The 24,107-nt window shown below is 47.0% G+C and overlaps 1 protein-coding gene, 1 long non-coding RNA gene and 1 pseudogene across 2 annotated transcripts; 2 read left to right on the top strand and 1 right to left on the bottom strand.

Annotated features, from left to right (window-relative positions):
• Nucleotides 1-13,612, top strand: part of LOC119357638 — a 30,264-nt pseudogene extending 16,652 nt beyond the window's left edge.
• A 2,942-nt stretch (nt 13,613-16,554) lies between these two features.
• On the top strand, nt 16,555-22,015 carry LOC119357637. Its single transcript, XM_037624518.1, has 4 exons — nt 16,555-17,763; nt 20,859-21,014; nt 21,115-21,304; nt 21,586-22,015. Exons 1-4 carry the CDS (start codon nt 16,555-16,557, stop codon nt 21,627-21,629), a joined length of 1,599 nt encoding a protein of 532 aa, XP_037480415.1. The 3' UTR covers nt 21,630-22,015.
• Nucleotides 22,016-22,716: 701 nt separating this feature from the next.
• Nucleotides 22,717-23,546, bottom strand: LOC119359017. The gene is made up of 2 exons (XR_005172356.1): nt 23,411-23,546; nt 22,717-23,087 (listed from the first exon to the last, which is right to left on the bottom strand). It is a non-coding gene; the product is annotated as an uncharacterized LOC119359017 (long non-coding RNA).
• Nucleotides 23,547-24,107: the final 561 nt, after the last annotated feature.

Here is a 24,107-nt window from a genome sequence, read left to right as displayed (position 1 = left end):
AGCCTCTTGGCCCTCAACTCAAACCGCACCCCGGCGCCGCTCAAAATATACCAAGACACGGGAAAATGCGCCAGACCTGCGAGATATATTGGAGGACAAGGCAAGGCAAACAAGATCGATCTACGGATCGCGTGGGCGCCCCACGGCACGAGACGGTAATCGTCACTCCGAATACAGTCAATCCGGCCGGGCCGAACACAGTAGACAAAACTCGTTTTAGCTGCGTCGTGATATAGCCCAATACAGAGGCGCCGCACACCCACTATGCTTCACAGATGAAGTAATGGATCATCAAATCCCTGAGGGTTTCAAACCCGTGAACATCGAATCATATGATGGCACAACAGATCCTGCGGTATGGATCGAGGACTCTCTCCTTCATATCCACATGGCCCGCGGTGATGACCTACACGCCATCAGATACCTCCCACTCAAGCTTAAAGGACCAGCTCAGCATTGGCTTAACAGCTTGCCAGCAGAATCAATTGGTTGTTGGGAGGACCTGGAAGCCGCATTCCTCGACAATTTCCAGGGCACTTATGTGCGATCACCAAACGCCGATGACCTTAGCCACATAATTCAGCAGTAAGAGGAATCGGCCAGACAATTCTGGACACGGTTCCTAACCAAGAAAAATCAAATCGTTGACTGTCCGGATGCAGAGGCCCTAGCAGCCTTCAAGCATAACATCCGTGACGAGTGTCTTGCACGGCACCTAGGACAGGAAAAGCCGAAATCCATGGCATCCCTCACAACACTTATGACCCGCTTTTGCGCCAGAGAAGACAGCTGGCTAGCTCGCAGCAATAACATGACCAAGAGCCCTGGTAATTCGGATACCAAGGAGAGCAGTGGCAGGTCGCGTCGCAACAAGCAAAAGCGCCGCATTAACGGCGACAATGCTGAGGATACGACAATTAATGCCGGATTCAGAGGCTCTAAACCCGGTCAGCGGAAAAAGCCATTCAAAAGAAATACTCCGGGCATGTCCAGTTTGGACCGAATACTCGACCGCTCATGCCAGATACATGGCACCCCCAAAAAACCAGCCAATCACACCAACAGGGATTGTTGGGTGTTCAAGCAGGCAGGCAAGTTAAATGCCGAAAGCAGAGACAAGGGGCTGCATAGCGATGATGAGGAGGAGCCCCGCCCGCCGAACAACAGTGGACAGAAAGGTTTTCCTCCACAAGTGCGGACGGTAAACATGATATACGCAACCCACGTCCTCAAGAGGGAGCGAAAGCGTGCGCTAAGGGACGTATACGTGATGGAGCCAGTCGCCCCAAAGTTCAACCCATGGTCTTCCTGCCCGATCACTTTTGATCGAAGGGACCACCCCACTAGCATCCGTCATGGCGGGTTCGCCGCATTGGTTCTAGACCCAATTATTGACGGATTTCACCTCACTAGAGTCCTTATGGACGACGGCAGTAGCCTAAACCTGCTTTACCAGGATACAGTGCGAAAAATGGGCATCGATCCCTCGAGGATTAAACCCACTAAAACGACCTTTCAAGGCGTCATACCAGATGTAGAGGCCAACTGTACAGGCTCAGTTACACTTGAAGTGGTCTTCGGATCTCCGGATAATTTCCGAAGCGAGGAGTTAATCTTTGACATAGTCCCGTTTCCCAGTGGCTATCACGCACTGCTCGGGCGAACCGCATTTGCCAAGTTCAATACGGCGCCGCACTACGCATACCTCAAGCTCAAGATGCCAGGCCCTCGAGGCGTCATCACGGTCAATGGAAACACCGAACGCTCTCTCCGAACAGAGGAGCATACGGCGGCTATCGCAGTGGAAGTACAAAGCAGCCTCTCAAGGCAATTCTCCAGTCTGGCCATTAAACGTCTGGACACCGTCAAGCGTGCCCGGAGTAACCTACAACAAGACCGCCTGGCACGTTCCGAGCAAGCATAGAAATGCGGCCCCAACCCCAGCCCTCGCGAACTTGCGAAACCAGTGTTGCGCGTAAATAACTACGCTCTGGAAATACCATGGGCACAGGGGGAGGGGCACCATCACGGCACGCCCGAAACGCGGCTTAAACCGCACTAGGGGCTGCCGATTTCTTAAATTTTCTCTTATTTTCAGGACTCCATTCTTCGAAAGGCTTGTCCGGCAGTACAATTGCCGCACAAACGATACAATCAGGGAAGCAGAAAACTACGCCGCACTATGGAACTCTAAGGTGGTCTCTATAACGAGCAGTATACCTGTTTCACATAACATTCCGCAGCTTGCTCCTGGAAAGGACATGTTAAATAGTCCCATCTTTTGCTTATTGTAGTATTGGTATCGTTTTGCTTTGATCGCAGCTTTTGTAAATAAACAATGCATAGCTTCCGTCTATTATTGCATTACTCCTTTTTACGAATATATGTTCATTAATGACATGTTGCACCCGTACACTTTGGTACGGCCAATACGCCAGGGGCTTAAGTACCCCACAATACGGTGTGAGAAGTCCGAACACTTTCATAAGTGCGGCACCTCGAACTTATAGCATTATATGCATTGGCTCCGAATCATGTCTTGGGTCAATAGTTGGGTTTGCCCGGCTCCTATGTTTTGATACCTTACGTTCCATTATATCGGCTAAGGTAGCACTAGGAGAACTACTGTGATTGTGCCCCAGTTGAGCTGGGCTAAGCACCTCAGTAGAGAAAGCTAAAACTGACCGTCATGATGAGGCGAGAGCTGGTCGCTATTCGAGAGGTTTTCGAGTCCCTAAAGACTTATGCCGCTTAGAGCGAGGAGTCGGCTTTGTCCGGCCTAGGCGTGGATAGCGCCCCGAACTCGGTCTTCCGAACACTAGGGGCTTCGCCGAAATTTAAAATTATAGAATTCTATGGCTAAGTGAGAGTGTTCAAGCATTATAGTCCGATTGCCTTGTTCGTTGTGTTGAGCGCCTCCCTCGAAGGATCCAAGAATGGGAAAAAGAGCGTTCATGTTTATCCCGAACACCCCAGCACTCGCGGCATGGGGGCAGAAGCCGACGACTCGCCATCTCTCAAATTTGATAAACGGCCGCACAGAAGGTAATATTTTAAATTCAAAAGTGTTGCTTAGCGCATATGAACAAGTTTTCAGCGTACAGGATCACAAATGCAAGTTTACTCAAAAATTACATCTTTGGAGCATTCATCCGCTATAAGGCGGGCAACCTTCAGGACGCCCTCATAATACGCTTCTGGGACGCGATGCTCCTTGCCCGGAGGCGGCCCGTCCTTCACCAGCTTCTCCGCATCCATCTTGCCCCAGTGCACTTTAGCACGGGCAAGCGCCCTACGGGCACCTTCGATGCAGACGGAGCGCTTGATTACTTCAAGCCGTGGACAGGTATCCACCAGCTGCCTCACCAGCCCGAAGTAGCTCCCAGGCAGAGCCTCTCCAGGCCAAAGCCGAACTATGAGGCCCTTTTTGGCCTGTTCGGCCACCTTGTGGAGCTCGACCATTTGCTTCAGTTGGTCGCTCAAAGGCACCAGGTGTCCGGCCTCAGCATACTAAGACCAGAACACCTTCTCCGTCGAGCTCCCCTCCTCGACTTGGTAGTAGGCGGCGGCATCAGATGCACTACGGGGCAAATCTGCGAATGCTCCTGGAGAGCTCCGGACTCGGGTAAGTAACAAGTAATTCACTTTCACGTGCTTGCTTTGCATAATGAATGCCTTACCCGCTGCTATCTTCTTCATATCTCCAATTTCTTGGAGGGCTTTCTGGGCTTCGGCCTTGGCAGACTTCGCGCTTTCGAGGGCTGCCGCAAGCTCGGATGCTTGCGTCTTCGAGTCAAGCTCCAAACTCTCGTGTTTTTTCACGAGAGCCTGGAGCTCTTTCTGCACCTCCTCCACCCACGTCTCATGCTTCCCTCTCTTTGTGCGCTTCGCGGCCGCTCTGTTTTCGGCCTCGGACAGCGCTTTCTTAAGGGTTGCCACCTCGGTCGTGGCCCCTATAATAGCACATTGATCCTGTCATTTTTTGCAACCACATCTTCTCTATATACTTGCGCAAGGTATTACTTACCTTCCTTCTCCTCGAGTTGCCTCTTGGCATGGCCGAGCTCGTTCTCGGACCGCGCAAGGTTTTGCTTCAGCGTATCCACCTCCGCAGTCAGTGCGGCAGAGGCCAGCAGTGAAGCCTGCATACGCATATTGACTTGATTATGTTAGACTCCTGCGAATGTTATTAGATCCTCTATTCGGCTTTTCTTTCTGAACGCCGAACAGAGCATCAGGGGCTACTGTCTATGCGGTAATATTTTTACATATTCTTTACTTACCTCAAAGCCTGTTAGAAGGCTGGCACAGGCTTCAGTCAGTCCGCTCTTGGCGGACTGAACCTTTTGGATCACCGCACTCATGATAGTATGGTGCTCCTCGTTGATGGAGGCGCCATTAAGCATCTCCAGCAAATTGTCTGGTGCCTCCGGTTGGACGGAGGTCACCGGCTCGGTAGGCTTGCTCCTCTTGGAAGGAGGCTGCCTACCGGAGTCCGGAACTGTTGAAGGTTCCGGCGCGGTGTCCGGCTCAAGGCCGGACTTGGAGCCCTTGGGGATTCTATCCCCTTTACGCCTGGAGTCCGGGAGGTCGCCTTGCGGTGCCTCCAGGACCACCTCCTCCTGGCTTGGAACCTGTTGGGACGCCACCGCGGCGTCATCCGTAGGATGGGGGGAGGTAGCCGTCGGAAGCGAATTCACGTCCAACGAATCCAGGGAACCACTCGATGACACGTCGAGCCGGTCTTTGGGTGGACTGCATAAATGTGTTCGACGTAAGGAAAAGATGTGCAATGGGGGAATACTATGAATCACTCTGGTATCCGGATACTTACGATCTCGCTAGGGGCTTGGCCCTGTGTGGCCACTCCTTTTCACCGTCGTCGGCGTTGGTGGAGTAGTTCGGAGGAGGGGTCTTCCCCATCTTGGACCCTTCGGCCTCCCCAGTTGGGCGGCCTTCCTTTTCTTCCCTCCCCCCACTGGAGGGGGAGAGGTCTCTTCTTCCTCCTCCTTGTCTTCATGGGAGGAGTGCGGCTTGGAGTCGTCGGATGATGAATCCGACACCTCCTGGCATCGGGCACTCTTTCGAGTCCCCGTGGCCTTCTTCTTGGCCTTCTTCTCCGGCACCACATAGGGTGCCGGAACCAGCAGCTTCGCCAAGCGAGCATCCGCTGGGCCTTTGGGCAAAGGAGCCGGATAGTTGATCTGTTCGGACGTCTCCTGCCAATCCTGTCAAAGGTAAGGGAGCTTAGATCCCGCATCGAGTCAAACTATGAAAAACTAATACCCTATAAAAGGTAAAAACAGCTTACCGCACGAGCGTGACGCTGCGTGCTAAATCCGCGATCCTTGGTAGCGGATGCGGGGGCCTCGGCGCCCTTGAAAAGTACCTTCCAGGCATCTTCGTACGGCGTGTCGAAGAGCCTGCTAAGAGTTTGGTGCCGCGCCGGGTCGAACTCCCACAGGTTGAAAGCCCGTTGTTGACACGGGAGGATCCGGCGGATGAGCATAACCTGGACTACATTGACAAGTTTGAACTTCTTGTCCACCAGGGTTTGGACGCATGTTTGGAGTCCAGTCAGCTCTCCTTTTTTACCCCACGACAGGCCTGTCTCTTTCCAGGAGGCGAGCCACGTAGGGGGTCCGGATCGGAACTCGGGGGCTGCGACCCATTCAGGGTCGCGCGGCTCGGTGATGTAAAACCACCCCGACTGCCACACCTTTAGGGACTCCACGAAGGAGCCCTCGAGCCATAGGACGTTGGGCATCTTGCCCACCATGGCGCCTCCGCACTCCGCCTGGTTGCCGCGCACCACCTTTGGCTTGACATTGAAAGTCTTGAGCCATAGGCCGAAATGGGGGCGGATGCGGAAGAAAGCCTCGCACACGACGATAAACGCCAAGATGTTGAGGACAAAGTTCAGGGCCAGATCGTGGAAATCCAAGCCATAGTAGAACATGAGCCCCCAGACAAATGGGTGGAGAGGGAAGCCCAGTCCGCGGAGGAAATGGGGGAGGAACACCACCCTCTCATGGGGCCTAGGGGTGGGGATGAGCTGCCCCTCTTCGGGAAGCCGGTGTGCAATGTCATTAGACAAGTATCCGGCCTTCCTCAGTTTTTTTATGTGTCCCTCCGTGATGGAGGAGACCATCCACTTGCCTCCCGCTCCGGACATGGCAGGAGAAGGTTGAGGTGGGGTGTGCGGACTTGGGCGCTGGAGCTCGAGTGCGCGGAAATGGATAGGCAAAGGAGGAAGAAGGCGTGGATGAAAAGGTGGATCCTTATCCCCTAATATGGGCGGACGCGACTATGCGTCCCCACCAGCCTGGTAAAACTCGCTTATCTCCCAAGCACCGTAATCAATGGCGTGGTTGGGTTACCCATGCCCGTATTGATGAGAATTCCGGAATAAGGGGACACGATCTCTGCTTTGACAAGACGTGCCAAGGAAACCGCCTGGCTAAACGCGCTGAGGTGGAACAGTAAAACGATTCGAATAAAGACTTGGCCGTGGTGTGATGTCACGCTACGGAATATGTCAGCAGATTAGATTTGTGTAAATATTATTCTCTCTATGGCAATATGTGGAAACTTATTTTGCAGAGCCGGACACTACCTTTGTGTTCAAAATCTTCTATGAAGTACTTGGAGGAGGAACCCGCCTTGCAATGTCGAAGACAATATGCGTGCCGGACTCATCGTCATTGAAGCCTAGTTCAGGGGCTACTGAGGGAGTCCTGGATTAGGGGGTGTCCGGATAGCTGGACTATACCTTCGGCCGGACTCCTGGACTATGAAGATACAAGATTGAAGACTTCGTCCCGTGTCCTGAAGGGACTTTCCTTGGCGTGGAAGGCAAGCTTGGCGATACGGATATGTAGATCTCCTACCATTGTAACCGACTCTGTGTAACCCTAGCCCTCTCCGGTGTCTATATAAACCGGAGGGTTTTAGTCCATAGGACGAACAACAATCATACCATAGGCTAGCTTCTAGGGTTTAGCCTCTCTGATCTTGTGGTAGATCTACTCTTGTACTACCCATATCATCAATATTAATTAAGCAGGACGTAGGGTTTTACCTCCATCAAGAGGGCCCGAACCTGGGTAAAACATTGTGTCCCCTGCCTCCTGTTACCATCCGCCTAGACGCATAGTTCGGGACCCCCTACCCGAGATCCGCCGGTTTTGACACCGACACCCGGAATCACTGTCTGCACAGATCTTGAGAGCTCGGTACTACCTAGATGGACAGCTTCTAGTAGCTCAACCAGCTGCGGGCATCTCCTATGCATGGCGTAGCTTGCTCCATGGTGTCCAACTTGTCAGAGAAGGCGTCATTTGGAGGATCAGGGATGGTACAAGTGTTAACATATGGTCCGACCCTTGGATACCTCGGCCCTGGTCGAGAACAGTTATCACACCACGTGGTCAGTGCCTTCTGCGGCAAGTAAGTGAACTCATTGATCCATATATAGGCTCTTGGGATGAGCAGCTTGTGAGAGACACCTTTTGGCATGATGATGTGGCACATATCCTCTGTATCCCTCTTAGAGATGGAGTCCAAGATTTCATGGCATGGCAGTATGACAATAAAGGGGTCCATTCGGTTAAGAGCGCCTATAAACTATATATTCAGTTGGAGAGAGATAGGAGGGATGGAGGAGTAGGGGCGAGCTCTATGGTCCCGGGAAATCTGAACAGTACTCGCGATGACTCCTAGAAACAAATCTGGAGGTTACCTTGTCCCAGAAATATCCAGATGTTCATGTGGAGGATCAAACACGAGTCCCTGGCGCTTCGTACCACGGTCGCTTGGAGAGGCATTCCGATAGAAGATACTAAGTGCCTGTTCTGTAGCAAAGGAGAGGAGGATGGGGCACACCTATTTACCAAGTGCAAGGCTGTTAAGGAGGTGTGGCGAGACTTGGCCATGGAGAAGGAAAGAAATGATCTAGAGAAGATCGAGGGCGTGCATGCAATGCTTGACTATATTTGGGGGCTAGATGAAAATAAGAGATTGCATATCCTCACCTTTTGGTGGTTGTGGTGGGCCAATAGGAACAAGGTGAGAGAAGGGGAGATGCCGCTCTCACCAGCGGAGCTGGCTCGACGGACAAGGAACATCGTCCTTGAGTTCGGCGAGATCTTCTGTAAAAAAGCCGACAAGATGTCCCCAGACAGGTGGTACCCCCCCGGCTCCGGACATTTACAAAATTAACATGGACGGCTCGTTTGTGCTGGGCCAGGAGCATGCGGGATGGGGGGGGTCACTGTGAGGCTGGCGGACGGATCATTGGTGCATGCACGGGCAGGAAGACAGGAGCATACGGCGGATGCGTTCGCTGCTGAAGTGATAGCCATGTCTAAAGCCATCACCACTGCGGCAGATCTTGGCATGCTAATAGTGGAGTTCGAGACGGATTAACTGTTGGAAATATGCCCTAGAGGCAATAATAAATTAGTTATTATTATATTTCCTTGTTCATAATAATCGTTTATTATCCATACTAGAATTGTATTGATAGGAAACTCAGATACATGTGTGGATACATAGACAACACCATGTCCCGAGTAAGCCTCTAGTTGACTAGCTCGTTGATCAATAGATGGTTACGGTTTCCTGACCATGGACATTGGATGTCGTTGATGACGGGATCACATCATTAGGAGAATGATGTGATGGACAAGACCCAATCCTAAGCCTAGCACAAGATCGTGTAGTTCGTATGTTAAAACTTTTCTAATGTCAAGTATCATTTCCTTAGACCATGAGATTGTGCAACTCCCGGATACCGTAGGAATGCTTTGGGTGTACCAAACGTCACAACGTAACTGGGTGTCTATAAAGGTCCACTGCGGGTATCTCCGAAAGTGTCTGTTGGGTTGGCACGAATCGAGACTGGGATTTGTCACTCCTTGTTACGGAGAGTTATCTCTGGGCCCACTCTGTAGGACATCATCATAATGTGCACAATGTGACCAAGGAGTTGATCACGGGATGATGTGTTACAGAACGAGTAAAGAGACTTCCCGGTAACAAGATTGAACGAGGTATCGGGATACCGACGATCGAATCTCGGGCAAGTATCGTACCGATAGACAAAGCGAATTGTATACGGGATTGATTAAATCCTCGACATCGTGGTTCATCCGATGAGATCATCGTGGAACATGTGGGAGCCAACATGGCTATCCAGATCCCGCTGTTGGTTATTGACCGGAGAGTCGTCTCGGTCATGTCTGCGTGTCTCCCGAACCCGTAGGGTCTACACACTTAAGGTTCGGTGACGCTAGGGTTGTAGAGATATTATTATGCGTTAACCCGAAAGTTGTTCGGAGTCCCGGATGAGATCCCGGACGTCACGAGGAGTTCCGGAATGGTCCGGAGGTGAAGATTTATATATAGGAAGTCCAGTTTCGGCCATCGGGAAAGTTTCGGGGGTAATCGGTATTGTACCGGGACCACCGGAAGGGTCCCGGGGGTCCACCAGGTGGGCCCACCTATCCCGGAGGGCCCCATGGGCTTAAGTGGGAGGGGAACCAGCCCCTGGTGGGCTGGTGCGCCCCCCATGGGCCTCCCCCTGCGCCTAGGGTTGGAAACCCTAGGGGTGGGGGGCGCCCCACCTGACTTGGGGGGCAAGTTCCCCCCTTGGCCGCCGCCCCCCCTTGGAGATTGGATCTCCTAGTGCCGGCGCCCCCCTAGGGGTTCTATATATAGTGGGGGGAGGGAGGGCAGCCGCACCCAAGTCCCGAGCGCCTCCCTCTCCCTCCGTGACACCTCTTCCTCCCCGCTTGTGCTTGGCGAAGCCATGCCGGATCCTGCTACTTCCACCACCACGCCGTCGTGCTGCTGGATCTCCATCAACTTCTCCTCCCCCCCTTGCTGGATCAAGAAGGAGGAGGTGTCTCCGCTCCGTACGTGTGTTGAACGCGGAGGTGCCGTCCGTTCGGCGCTAGGATCATCGGTGATTTGGATCACGACGAGTACGCCTCCATCAACCCCGTTCTCTTGAACGCTTCCGCTTAGCGATCTTCAAGGGTATGAAGATGCACTCCCTCTCTCTCGTTGCTAGTATCTTCTAGATTGATCTTGGTGATACGTAGAAAATTTTTGAATTTTTGCTACGTTCCCCAACATTCACAACTCCTGTCGAAAGCCTTGGATTTGCGCAGGGTGGACTCATCAGCGTACGCAACAGCTATAGAGGACATGAAATACCAACTGAAGTTGTGGTTCTCTTCTTTTTCCATTTTAGTTTGTAGACGTAGTGTGAACACGGTGGCCCATGAGCTCGCCAATATTGGTCGCCTATGTGAACCGAACCACTTTCTACAGTGGGAATCTGATGTACCAGCCCGTGTGGGCGAGTGTGTTGTGGGCAATATGCCTCACCACAGTTAAGTAATGAAAGTTATACTTTCCACAAAAAAAAGTTATGTGCGCATCCTAACTACACATAGATCTAAAAAGAACTACAGAGGTTAGGTGTATGCATCCAATTGCTTTGAAAAAATATGAATACCAAAATTAGGAAGGCACCATCCTAATTTGCATATTTTTATTTTCTTTTTGAGAATATATCCAGTCTGCATTTTTTTAGCATATATCTTTTTTTCCTGAGAATCTTTTGAGCGTATATCCTTTTGTTTTAGAAACTTTTCAGTGTATATATCCAATCTGCATCATTTTTTTTGAGAAATATCCAATCTGCATCTAGTCCGTCTACGCCCTAACTAACTAGGCCAACGCCCATTGACACCTAATCCGTTTACGCCCTAACTAACGGGGCCAAAGGCCCATTGGAACAAGACATGATTTACGCCCTAACTATCGCCTCTATCCCGAATTTTTTTTTGAGTTTTCGTTTCAAAAGCGGCAAGAACTCAACACCATTTCGTCGCATCTCTCCATAAGTTTGATCCCCTTCCCCATAAGCGCATCCCTCCACGGATTTCCCTGCATAATCTTCATGCCGGGCGTCCCTGGACCTGCACACAGGCCCTCTACCTGCTCGACGAAATGCGCTGGACGACCACCCAGCGCCGGGGGCCGCGACGCCGCACCGACCAGGCGTCAGGCTCCGGCGGCGCCGTCGCGGTCGACCGCCTCAGCGCCCTACCGGACGCGCTCCTGCACCACATCATGTCGTTCCTGAAGGCGTGGGAGGTGGTGCCCACCTGCGTGCTCGCGCGCCGGTGGCGCCACCCGTGTCCGCGCCCTGCATCGACCTCCGCGTGCGCTACATGAGCCGCGACGCCGACCCGCCGCAGGAGTTCCGCGACTTCGTGCACCGCCTCTTCCTCCTCCGCGACATGTCGGCGCCCGTGGACACGCTCCGCCTGCAGCCCAGCGACGAGGACGCTGGCTTCAATGAGGACGATGCCAGCATCTGGATCAGGACTGCTCTCAAGCGCAGGGCGCGGGTTATTCACCTTGCCGGGCATCACAAGAGAGCCACGTCGTTGGACGGCGTGCCCTTCGTTTCATGCCACCTCAAGATCTTGAAGTTGTCGTACGCCAGGCTCGATGACAGTGTCCTCCGACAGCTTTCTGCTAGTTGCAAATCCTTGGAAGAGCTGGATCTCAAGGATTGCTTGGTCACAGGCCCTGGGATTGTGTCCGCCTCTTTGAAGACCTTAATCATGCTTAAGTGCAAGTTCAATTCGGGCTTCTCAATTGCACCTCATAGCCTCTTCTCCATTGCAGCTCCCAACCTCCTACTTCTGCGCCTCATCACACCGTATGCCCAAGTTCCGTCATTTACCAACTTTGGGTCACTACTCACAGCCACTATCTTACTTGATGACCATTTCTTGAGCAATGAATTTGAACACATCAGCGATAAGGATGACTGCGATGAAACTACTGATGACGATGGCAATGATGATAAGAGGGAGAACTATACGATTCATGATGCCTCATCCTTGAGTGATGATGATGATTTTGGATACATCGGTGATTTTGACGAGTTTCGATATGGATATGGTTTTCCCGAAGAAAGATATGGGCACAGTCATTACAAGGATAATTATAATTATGGTAGCAATATTGATAGTGATGACAATACCTATGAATACAGTGAGATCGCAAATGATGCAAAGCATGGCTACAAAGGTAAAGGAAAGCTTTCCAGTGAAGATGGTAACTATGGAAAAATTAGTGGTGGAAATTATAGTAACATTCTAGGTGGCCATCATATGCTCGAGAGCCTTTCCACAACTACGAGTTTGGAGTTGTTAACTGATGCTGGAGAGGTATAACAATCACCATATTTTACTGATTTCTTCTTTTCCTCTCTTATTTTCTATTTATATTTTCCTTGGCATGGCCCTAGTTATAATGGGACATTTTTTCCTGCATGTTTCACAATGAAATGCCGGGTTCCCTCCAATAGAACACGTGTCGAATGAGCACATTTCTGACCTTCTGCTCTGGTGTAGTACTAGTTTGTTTAATCATCAGTTGTAGCTTCGAGGGAGTATTATTCATCAATTATGTTCTCATTGCAACTTTGCTGTTTTTCTCTTTGTTGCAACGGTGTATCTTTTCAACAGATTAGCTATATATATATTCAGTTTTTATAAGAGTGTCTAAGGCCGATGTTCATCCAGTTACTAGAAAAGAAAGATGAATGATTTGAAACCAATACGTGCTATCTAGCAATACATCACTATATGATAGATGTTGTTTTCCCTTCTTTTTTGAGATGGGTATCTTTTTTCTGTTGAATAAACCATCCATATGCAGTTTTTACTGTGAGAAGTTGATTCGAGTTACTACCGTTCTTTGCTGAATACTCTTTTGTCTGCATTATGAAGGTGATTCTGACTAGGGAATTGAGAAGGTGTCCAACTTTTAGCAACCTGAAGACCCTGTCCCTTGGTGAATGGTGTATGGCTGCTGATTTCGATGCATTAATTTTCTTGCTACAACATTCACCTAATATAAAGACGCTTTTTCTCCAACTCAAATTGGTATGTGTGATTACATATTTGGTGTATGCTACTTGATCCTTGACTTCATTGTTCTTAGTTTTTTAGTATCTGATCGCACACTTAATGACAATTTGGTTAATGTGCTAAAGAACTTCGGCACAAGGAAGGCATTGGAAACATGTATCAAACTACAGGGAAGATCGTTTACTTGCAAAGAACTTAGAATGGTGAAGATCAAATGTTCAAAGGACGATGGGAGAGTCCACACCTTGGCACATATGTTCAGGGCAAATGGTATATCACTAGAGAATATTTATGTGCGTCGGAGCGGGAATGCTTGTGAGTCATACCTATACCATTTCGTATTTACTTGCAATATCAGCATTTCCTTACTGGTTTATATGTTCATATGCTATTTGCTGAGATGTAAAGAGCACATTGCCTTGTTCCTGAAAAGCTAAATAAGTATAAATGGGTATAAAATCTGCTTAGTGTATTCATCGATATTCTGTTACATGAGAAGTGTATTCTGTAAAATTAAAAGATGTTCTTTCATACATGGTTCTAATCTACAGTCATCTACTTTTTGATTTCTACCCGATCTCCGTGGGCAGAAGTTTATGAGGGACCTCGCCTAGCAAGAACTGGATGAATGTGGGGACGACTGGATGTAAACGTCCAGAAGTTAATGAAGGGTCTTCTAGATATTAAATCCGGCCGGCGATCGACCATCCATTATGTAGTTAGCAAGGTGCAGTAAGAACCCTTGATCTCCATGTAGTACTGATGATGCTTTCAAAGCTTCACCGGATCTTTTGACGTCCTTTTTAGTAGCATGGGCTACAAATCATTGGAATGTTCTTTCTATACTATAAACTAATTCATCTGTGTGGTCAGTAGTAAACTTTTCTTTTTTACCAGAACAGAAAATAAATTATGGATGCGCCGTGCCTGAGTTGTGGTGCAGCTGAGATACGCTTTGTTATTTCACTCCGACTGTATGACTGTAGGGTTCATTTGTCAGGGTTTTTTTATCTTCGGAAGTTTAGTATAGTTGTATATTAAAATCAATGCAAAATCGAAAAATTGAAATGTGTTTCACATGCAGTGAAAAGGAAATACACTTCCTATACAACAGGTTGAATACTGAAGTAAACTTCATGCTCTGAATCATGTGTGCCTACAACTACGAGCGGTGAGGTATTTTCTCTCAGAATAACAGATATTAACACCTGAAAAAATACACCGCGCTTTTGTTGTTGAAAACGGACACTGTTAATAAGATGGTGAATTTCACCTTTTACCCACTGTTTGTGTATTTGTGATAGTATTTGCCCTATTTAAATTTTCGGCCACATTGTACCCCAAAATTGCTGTGATGTGTCGTGTTTAACCCAATTTAACACTTTGCCCGGATTTTAACCAATTGGGTCCCCTTATCAAGATGATGTGTGTGATGACCAGTATTCCAACTAGGAGTCTAGGAAGCGTAAACAAGATGGCACTATCCTCTACCCACCTAATCGGACTCGCGTCCCCGTGCACCTAATTGGCAAAACCTTGGCCCATGGAAAATCTTGATTTGGTTGTCGCCTGACGGCTCCTCTTTGCCGCCCTTTATTCTCTCCGCCCCACCACTTGTGGTCTCACAGAGTGGGCCTGGCTTGACCAAACCACAAAATATGGTGCAGAGCTTGGGTGGTTTTTTATGGGTTGTGCTGGCGAGATATAAGAGCAACTCTACCAGAGTCGTCATACTGTGCATTTGAAAACTGGCGTGAGCGCTGCGCCCATTTCTGCCTAGGCTGCCATCGATATTCATTCAAAATACTCGAGGGCGGTGGGTAGGCGGGCACGGACGACGACTGATTCTATCTTACGATGCGCGTCATCCTCGATCCACTTGAAGTAGTCCCACATCCTCCCCCAGAACCCTCTCTCGGTGTGGACCTCTTAGGTCTTGGTGGGGAGGACGCGACCGCATCGACATGGTCGATGAGATTGAGTGTGGTGGCAGGGATGGAGAGGGCAGGGTAGCGGCCGGTGAAGGGGGGCGGTGAGGTGAGTGTGTTGGCGACGGGGATGGGGGAGAGAGGTTAAATGTGGTGCTGATGGCGAAGGTAATGGGTCCATATACCAGCGAATGGGCGTGTTCCGGATGGAATTTAGGGCTGATTTGCTATGTGTGGGAGAAGAACATGACGAAGAGCGTTAGTTGGCACTTTTCCAGGTGGATACGTGGTTGCAACATTGTCAGGGCGGAAGCGGCAATTGCACGGGTGACAACGGCATTGATAGGGCTGCATGCAGGAGGAAGAGTCCGAGCCAAAACTTTCCTTCCGCTCGAGCAGATGGTGGATGATGCATGCTCCAAACCAATGCCCCCACATTATTTGAAGGGTTGAATATGGAGCACCCTTCACAAATTATGCATGCCGAATGCCGGATGACTAGTATGCTAAAATGACATTCTCAGACAAAAGTCGCCATATTGGTCGGGCGACTGGTATAGAATCTGGCCTTTAGTTGCAAAAATAGAAAACTGGAAGCTGGACCACTGGATTGAGGATGGATGGCACAGATTCAATGGGACGGATGTGTACACAGAAATGCACGCTTCTGTGCAAAAAGGACCCTCGTTTCTATCGAATTTGCTCCCGTAATAGCCCTAGCATTGATTCGGAAAGAGGCAGCGACACGGAAAAGGGCAAGTGTTGACCTAAGAAATGAAATGACGAAAATGCCCTCGGCGGGGCCTAGAAACAATGGGCGGTGGCACGCTGGAGGGCACACTACACACTGCGGCAGTCTTTTCGGTTTGATCCGACGGCCGAGGTCTTCTAGGAACTTGATCGAATGGTCGAAAACTGATCAAGAAATTGATCCGACGGCCGAGAGTGCCTAAGCTCTAAGAGAGTGCGGGGGCGCCCACGGTTCTTATTTCAGGATTTGCTCCCGTGATAGTCCCATCTGACCATCTCCCCTGTTGCTTCACGGCGGCGCTCCAGATCCGGTGCCAAGCGCATCCCTTCCCTTCCCTTCCCCAGCTACTCCGACTCAAGGCCACCACCAGACATCGCGCCCCACATCTCCGAGCGGCAACCGGTCGTCGTCACGACGGTGAGCGGCCCCGCTGGCATAGGTGCCTTCGAGGCACCATGTGATGTTCACCGTGCCCTCCTCCGGCACATCTACGACGTGGATGAGCCCACGCCGTCCGCGCCCAAGCTGCAAGGTGGCCACCTCTCCCCTGCTTTCCTTTGGCCGCCGCTATGTACAATCATTTTATTACTATTTTGGGTAGTGGATTTGGAGAATTTGTGACATTCCACTCCGCAGTTTGTTTGTGCGTTTCCTTAACAAACGGCAATGCGCTCCATATCCTTTGATGAAGGTTTTAAAAATCTTCAACTTTATACTACAAGTCAGGCTCATGTACTAGTGCATGCTTGTACAGGAACCGATCAAGTGCTTCTGCTAGCTCTTGTGTACGTGAGTGTCTCTTGGCGGAATTCAGTTTAGGCCATCTCAAGCAGTCTCTCTTGGTATGTTATGTTCCGTTCCATCATTCAAAATCCTGACTGACAAAGCTGAGCCGCGGTGTCGCTAAACCTGCATGCAGATCTTCCGCCGGAGCACCACCCAGCGCCCGGGCCAGCGCCGCGGCGCCCGCCGGGCTGTCGCCAAGCCCGACCGCCTCAGCGCCCTCCCGGACGAGCTCCTGCATTACATCATGTCATTCTTGAAGGCGTGGGAGGTGGTCCGCACCTGCGTGCTCGCGCGGCGGTGGCGCCATCTCTGGGCGTCCGTGCCCTGCGTCGATCTCCGCGTGCGCCCCTCCACTAGCTGCTACGGCGACCCGCCTGAGAAGTTCCGCGACTTCGTGCACCGGCTCTTCCTCCTCCGGGACGAATCGGCGCCCGTGGTCATGCTCCGCCTGCGGTCGAGCGACGAAGAAGCGGGCTTCACCGATGACGACGCCAGCGCGTGGATGATGGCCGCCATCAAGCGCAACACGCGGGTTATCCATCTCACCGGGCGTTGCTCAGAGATCGCGTCATTGGACCGCGTGTCGTTCATCTCTTGCCACCTCAAGGTCTTGAAGCTGTCGGATGCCATGCTCGACTACAGGATCCTCGGGCAGCTTTCTTCTAGTTGCACGTCTTTGGAAGTACTACGTCTGAAGGATTGCTTGGTGTTGGTGGCGGGCCCTTGGTGTTTGAAGACATTAATCATGCTCGAATGCGAGATCAGTTGCGCCTTCTCCATTGCTGCTCCGAACCTCCTACTTCTGCACCTCATCACATCATACGTCCGAGTCCCATCATTCAAGAATTTGGGGTCACTTGTCACAGCTACTATCATACTTGATGACTCTTTCTTGGGTGATGACAATGAATGCATCGGTGATGAAGATTATTGTGATGGAACTATTGATGACGACGGGGATGATAGCGACGATAATGATTGGACAGAGAGCTCGAAGATTCATGATGAGTCTTCCTTGAGTGATAATGTTGGATATGATGATTTTATAAGGTTTGGATACGGATATGGTTTTGCTGAAGGAATTTACAGGCATGATCGTTACAAGGATAATTATGATTGTGGTGGTGATATCGACAGCGATGAAAATACCTATGCATACAGTGAGATTGCAAATGATGCAAAGTATGGCTACAAAGGCAAAGGCCTGATTTCCAGTAAAGACAGTATCTATGGTGGATATAGAGAATGCAATGATGCGAAGATTTTAGGTGGCCATCATATTCTTCAGAGTCTTTCAAGTGCTAGAACTTTGGAGTTGTTGACTGATGCTAGAGAGGTATAGCTTTCACCACCTTTTATTATTTTCTCTATCTTTGAGTATGGAAATTTTCTTGATATAGCCAATTAGCCATATTTTTTTTCTTAACAACTTTTTTTTGATGTTTGCAAAATTAATTTATGTTGCTCCCAACAGAATACACATGTACGATGAGCACATTTCTTACATAAGTAGCAACACCTGGTTAGAAAGGCACAATTGACTTGGAGAAGAGTTTAGATCAAGAAATTTGTACTAGCTCATTTCATGAGCGAGGCGATATGGTGGACGAGCTCCCATGCTCCTGCTAAGTGGACCAATGGGACAGTTTGATGCTAGAGGTGTCATTTACTGCTTGGTAACGGAGAGTTGACGAAGCCGTGAGTGAACGTTTGGGTGGGCTGCACATGACAGGTGTACAGTTGGTAGACGCTGCTATTTTGTGGGTACTTTTTCGTGAGTAAAAAGGGCTAGCAATATACTTCCTCTATTTCACAAAAAAAGCAACATGCATCCTTTATTTCACAAAAAAAAGCAACATACTTCCTCTAAAACAGATAAAGTTAGCAGGACACTCTCGTAAAAATGCTAGTGGGGTGAACACTCTATTATCATTATTTTCCTTTGGTTCTCTTTACATTTTATTTCCAGCTTTACTATTCTATTGGGTAAAATACAAGAGCTAAAAAAAAAGTGTTCATGTACATCGAAGGAATGTTCGCGGATATAACAAAAGTTCTTGTGTATTACAAAAAAGTGTGGTAAAAAATGTTCATCATGTTAAAAAATCATGTTGTATTTAAAATCTTATCTGCCATACACTAAAAATTATTCATACCATAGTTCAAACATGTTTATCATGTGATATAAAAATACCCATCATGCGTTAACACTCTTTATTATAGTTACATGAATTTTTTTTCTTAAATGTGTGAACAATTTTTAAAAAGTGTTCATCCTGTAATAATAAAATTCATCAGCTAATTTAAAAATTGTGCCTCATGTATTTAAAAAATTCATTGTGTTTGTCAAAATTGCCCATAGTATAATTCAAAACCTTTAACAATACATTGAAAAGTGTTCATTTTGTATTAAAAATGTTCAGCCTGTATTTAAAAAATATTCACCATGTATTGAAAATGTGCATGATATATCTTTAAAAAACACAGTGTACTAAAATATATCTGTTGTGCATCTTAAAAAAGAATCATCATGCATTAAAAGTTTATTATTTGTGTATCATAAAATGTGTGTACTTTAAAAATGATTCGCTCGGTGCGTAAACCATGTCATGAGTGTGACACGCGCCACACAGGGCCCACACACATCTATCCCGAATCTTCTCCCCACTCTCGTCTTCTCCGAATCCTCATATATCGACGCGTTCTAATCTCTCCACCTCCTTCTTCCAACCACCTTCTCTAGCATCTGTGCGCATTGCTGTGGCCCAGATGTCGCCGCCGACGGAGCTCCAATGCAACGCCGCCGGTGCTGCGACCCGGGCCTCGCCACCGGTCAAGCTCCAATGCAACGCCGCCGGTGCTGCGAACCAGGGCCTCCCCGCCGATGGAGCTCCAATGCAACGCACTGCTGTGACCCGGATGCCCATATGTCGCCGCCGGCGGAGCTCCAATGCAACACTGTCGGTGCTGCAATCCGAGGCCTCGCCGCCGAACGGAGCTACAATGCAACACGATGTTGTGATTCGAATGCCCAGATGTCGCCGTCGGCGAAGCTCCAATGCAACGCCGCCGGTGCTGCGACCTGGGCCTCGCCGCCAACGGAGTTCCAATGCAACGCTGCTGGTGCTGTGACCCGGACCTCGCTGCCGATGGAGCTCCAGTGCAACGTGTTGTTCAATGTTTAATGTTTGTTTGCAAAATGTTTGCCATGTCTTTGAAAAATGTTCAATGTTTGTTTAAAAAATGTTCAATGTGTATTTAAAAAATGTTTGCCATGACTTTGAAAATTGTTCAATGTTTGTTTAAAAATGTTACTGTGTATTTTAAAAATGAAAGGTAGTTGAGTGTGCAACTGTAGTTGCGCGTGACCAATCGATATACAGTTGTGCGTCACGGACGTGCAACTTCAGTTTTGCTCACGCAAGATGACTTGTTGTGCGGTGTGTGGATAAAATAAAATCAAACTCAAATAGATATAAATCAATCAAACGAAAAAGATTCTTATAAACCTTCACGCAAAATCAAATGGCATAAGAGTTGGATAGACTTTGTTAATTCATTTCTAGGTTAGAATTAGTAAATGATGTTTAAAACTACACGAGGATATTTTCACAGCGATGAAGATTTGTTTCCATTAAATGGAGAATTTGCTTTCAGAATGATTTACGAAGCACTGAACCATCAATAGAAAAAAGAACAATACAAATCATAGTTCGTCCATTCATTCAGAATGAATTAATGATATGTGCAACTCAAAAGAAAAGGAGTAATGATACATGGAATCCAGTTCCAAACTGATGCATTAGTCAAGACTTCATATGTGCTTCACGCTTGTCACCTACGTGAGAAACTTTCCTTATGGGCCAACGGTACATGATGGAATGAGTCACCTGGACTGCGCAATGGGCCCCATGATTCCTAACATTAATAGTATACTCCTGCCAGTTCAGATCTAGAGACAAACATGCATCGGGGATAAAGTGTGCAGGCGAGGACGAGCGCTCCTTTCAATTTTCGCTCATTTCATCATCAAATGTAGTAGGTGAAATCAATGAGATATGGAAGTATGAAGCTTCAAGAGAACATTATATATTATTTCAGATTATTGTTTGTTATTTTTTACATTCTTGAAGTAGTGTATCTTTTTAAATGATTACTGTTCAAATCGTTGTGTAATTAACTATTTTGAGTCTGCGTACCAGTATAACGGCAATGTCCCTTCACATTATAGAAAAGAATGAGGAATCATATTTCACCAATAGGTACTAATCATGGTAACACATCACTATATGTCTTAATTTCTTTCTCGTGGTTGGTATGTTTGTTTTCTTCTCTGCATATTAAACAAACCTCTTGTATTCAATATATAAAATATAAAATTCAAATTACTATGTTTAATTGCTGAATACTCATTTTATGTGCAATGTGTAGGTTGTTCTGAGCAGGGAACGGAATACATGTCCAATTTTTGGCAACCTGAAGACCCTGTCTCTTGGCGAATGGTGTATGACTGCAGACTTTGATGCATCAATTTTCTTGCTGCAGCACTCACCTAATATACAGAAGCTCTTTCTCCAACTTAAAATTGTATGTGTAATTACATATTTGGGGCTTGTGCTTACTTGATTATCTTTTAGTTTTGAGTACTTTAGCACATGCTTAACAACAACTTTTTTATCTGCAAAAGAACTTCAATGCCAGAGAGGCATCAGAAACAGGTATCAAACTACAGGGAAGATCATTTACTTGCAAAGATCTTCGAATGGTGAAGATCACATGCTCAAAGGATGATGGGAGAGTCCATAAGCTGGCAAATTTGTTTATGGCAAATGGTATACCAGTCGACAAAATTTATGTCCGCCACAGCGGGAGTGCTTGTGAGTCATACCTTCTCTTCAGATAGCATTTTGTATTTATTTTCATTATCAGTACTTTTACTTGCTTGTATGTTCCTGTGCTATTTGCTGACGGATGTCCACTGCATACTGTCTTGTTCCGCTTTCCCTGAAAAGCCACATGCTTTTATGTGCATATATAATCTGCTTAATATCTTGTCACCATTCTGTTAAATTGGAAGTATGTTTTGCTAACTTAACTATGTTCCTTCTGTACATGATCCTAGACTACACACTTATACACTCCCTGATATTTCTACCAGATCTCCGCAGCCAGAAGCAGATGAAGGAGTTCTGGGGGATGTAATATCCAACATCATCATGAGCAACTGATCGTGCTCTCAAAGCTGCGCTGGGTTTCTTGATTGCCTCTTTTTTGGTAACATGGATGCCGTTGGTGATAATTGGATCGTTGGAATGTTGTTGCCGGTGGGATAAGCTGAGAAGTTCATCTAGTAGTAGGTCTAGCCTCTAGTACAACTTTGCTTTGTTCCTGGAACGGATATGAATGCTCGTTGTTTGAATGCTTCAGACTTGAGAGTGGTGCATCTGAGTCTGTCATGCGTTGTGCTATGCTCCAGTAAGCATTGATCATGTGGTGAGTTATAGGCGGCTTTAGTACCGTGCAAATTCTGATGTCGTGTAAAAGGAAATGAACCTTCATTCCGATTCTGGCGATGAAGGTTTACATTGTCGTCTAACTATTCAGATTTCGCTGCTGGGAATGTCATGATACGAATGAAACACACTAATCAGTTTGATTTTAGGATTGCTTGCCACCAGCATACAGAATAAGTTATTCTTCACCCGAGGTGATCTTACGATCGCTTCATAAACAAATTACGTTTGGAATGCAAATAGTAACATTTATATTAATTCACTACATAAAATTTGGTATAAGAAAACAAAAAAATAGATTATAAGATCAAAAATATCACATTTTTATGTATATTTTTACGTTCGTAACTTTACATAACATAAAATATTTTTTACGGCGAGTATATATTTTCTTACGTTCTCTTTTTACGTATGAAATAGGACAAAATTTATGAAACCTAAAAACACAGTGCATTGACGTCAAAATAGAGAGGGGGTAAAGAATAACTATTCCTCACCCAGGGTGACGAATAGCGCGACCCTATATATATATATATATATATATATATATATATATATATATATATATATATATATATATATATATATATAAATGCAAATATGCTTAGTCTTCACTGCAACCGGCCACGGGAGGGTGGAAGCGAACGACTTTGTGAGCAACAACAATGGATCATCGCGCACCACACGGGGCAAAACCGAGCAACCATAGACGGGTGGCAACGACATATTTGATGCCCTGTGCGAATAAAAGGCATAATGCTGGAATTGTAGATAAGTTTACAAATTATTAATTTCCCAGATGCAGAGCCGGTCCATCTCTGTATACATATCCATGCATGACAATTTGTTTCCTCCCCATGAAAAAAATATTATTCATTTCCCTTCATTCTAATTTTTCCGATGGACAGAAACATCAAAGCTTGGCCCACTACGTTGATTAATCACAACGATGAGACCTATGGGCAAACGTGGAGGCACTCTTCCTGCGTTCGCCAGCAAGGTAGTCCTGGCAATGTTGCACAACAGAATTCGACGTTCTCAGGGCCGTGCCTCCTCCCTATGCACATTTTTGGGAACGGGGTGTCGTCTTTGCCTATGGCATCGCCATCCGAAAGACGAGGACAACCTGATCTGCCGATCTCACCATCTGCATGGGACAGAGAATGCATTGCGTGCATGCACATACATCAGACGGCTTGCGCCAAAAACAATATAACAAGTGAAAAACAGGCACATACATACGACATGCATGAGAAAAATAGCAATCCCTCCATTTTAAAATGCAAATGTTTTTTAGTTTGTATTCAACAATTAGGTAACTTTTATGGTATGAAAGCATACTCACAAGAAAATTATTTGCAGTACAAACCTAGTAACAGTAAATATATACGGGTATAAAGCAATTGTTGGTCACAATCTAATCCTAACTTTTGTAGTGTACGTTGAAAACAGATGGAGCATATATATTACCAGTTGAGGAGACCAACATGAGCATGGAACATCCAAGGAGCACAATGAACAAAACCGCGGCTGCCTTGGCTTCCATCTGGCCGTTGAGTCTGCTGAACGCCATGTTTTGATCCCTAACTTATATGAGATACTTAGATGTATGATGAACACAACTGATGTGCTCAATCGAGTCAGGCCCTGGGCTATTTATATACCAGGACACAGCACACAAGGTAGACTTAGTCAATTCATTATAATGACAATAATAAATAGACATCACACATTCGTAGGATAAGATAAGCACACGATTACTTAAAGCACTCCTATCTTTAAGTTATAAATATCATATGCATTAAATGTGTGTTTATATATATATCTCATCAATGGATTGTATCTTATTGTACTCTAAAATATTTATCATTTAGTGTTTTTTGTGAGAGAGAAAATATGAGTTGCTTTGATTTTTGTGTGAAGAGCTATATCTATATTAAGACAAGATAACTCTCTCTTTGCTTATTAATAGGATGCCACATTAGATTTTTTACTTAGGTGTCAAAATTATGATATAGTCCAAAATAAGTTTATGAAATATTAATTTCCTTTGCAGCGTCCCCTCCCACACATCTTGCATTAACTCGATCAAATCAAACTAAATCCTTTGTAGCACCCTCGTTGGTGGGTATAAAATAATTACATTAACTCAATCAAATCATTTTAG

Source organism: Triticum dicoccoides, chromosome 2A (assembly GCF_002162155.2).
Source record: "Triticum dicoccoides isolate Atlit2015 ecotype Zavitan chromosome 2A, WEW_v2.0, whole genome shotgun sequence".
Lineage (NCBI taxonomy): Eukaryota > Viridiplantae > Streptophyta > Magnoliopsida > Poales > Poaceae > Triticum > Triticum dicoccoides.
This window is presented reverse-complemented; position numbering and strand designations above follow the sequence as displayed.

Bases quoted from the DNA above. Each gene is read 5' to 3' on its own strand.
- LOC119357637 (XM_037624518.1), top strand. From the start codon at position 16,555: ATGCAGATCTTCCGCCGGAGCACCACCCAGCGCCCGGGCCAGCGCCGC. The intron at 17,764-20,858 runs GTATAGCTTTCA...TGCAATGTGTAG, and splicing joins TGTTGACTGATGCTAGAGAG to GTTGTTCTGAGCAGGGAACG. The intron at 21,305-21,585 runs GTGAGTCATACC...TATTTCTACCAG, and splicing joins CCGCCACAGCGGGAGTGCTT to ATCTCCGCAGCCAGAAGCAG.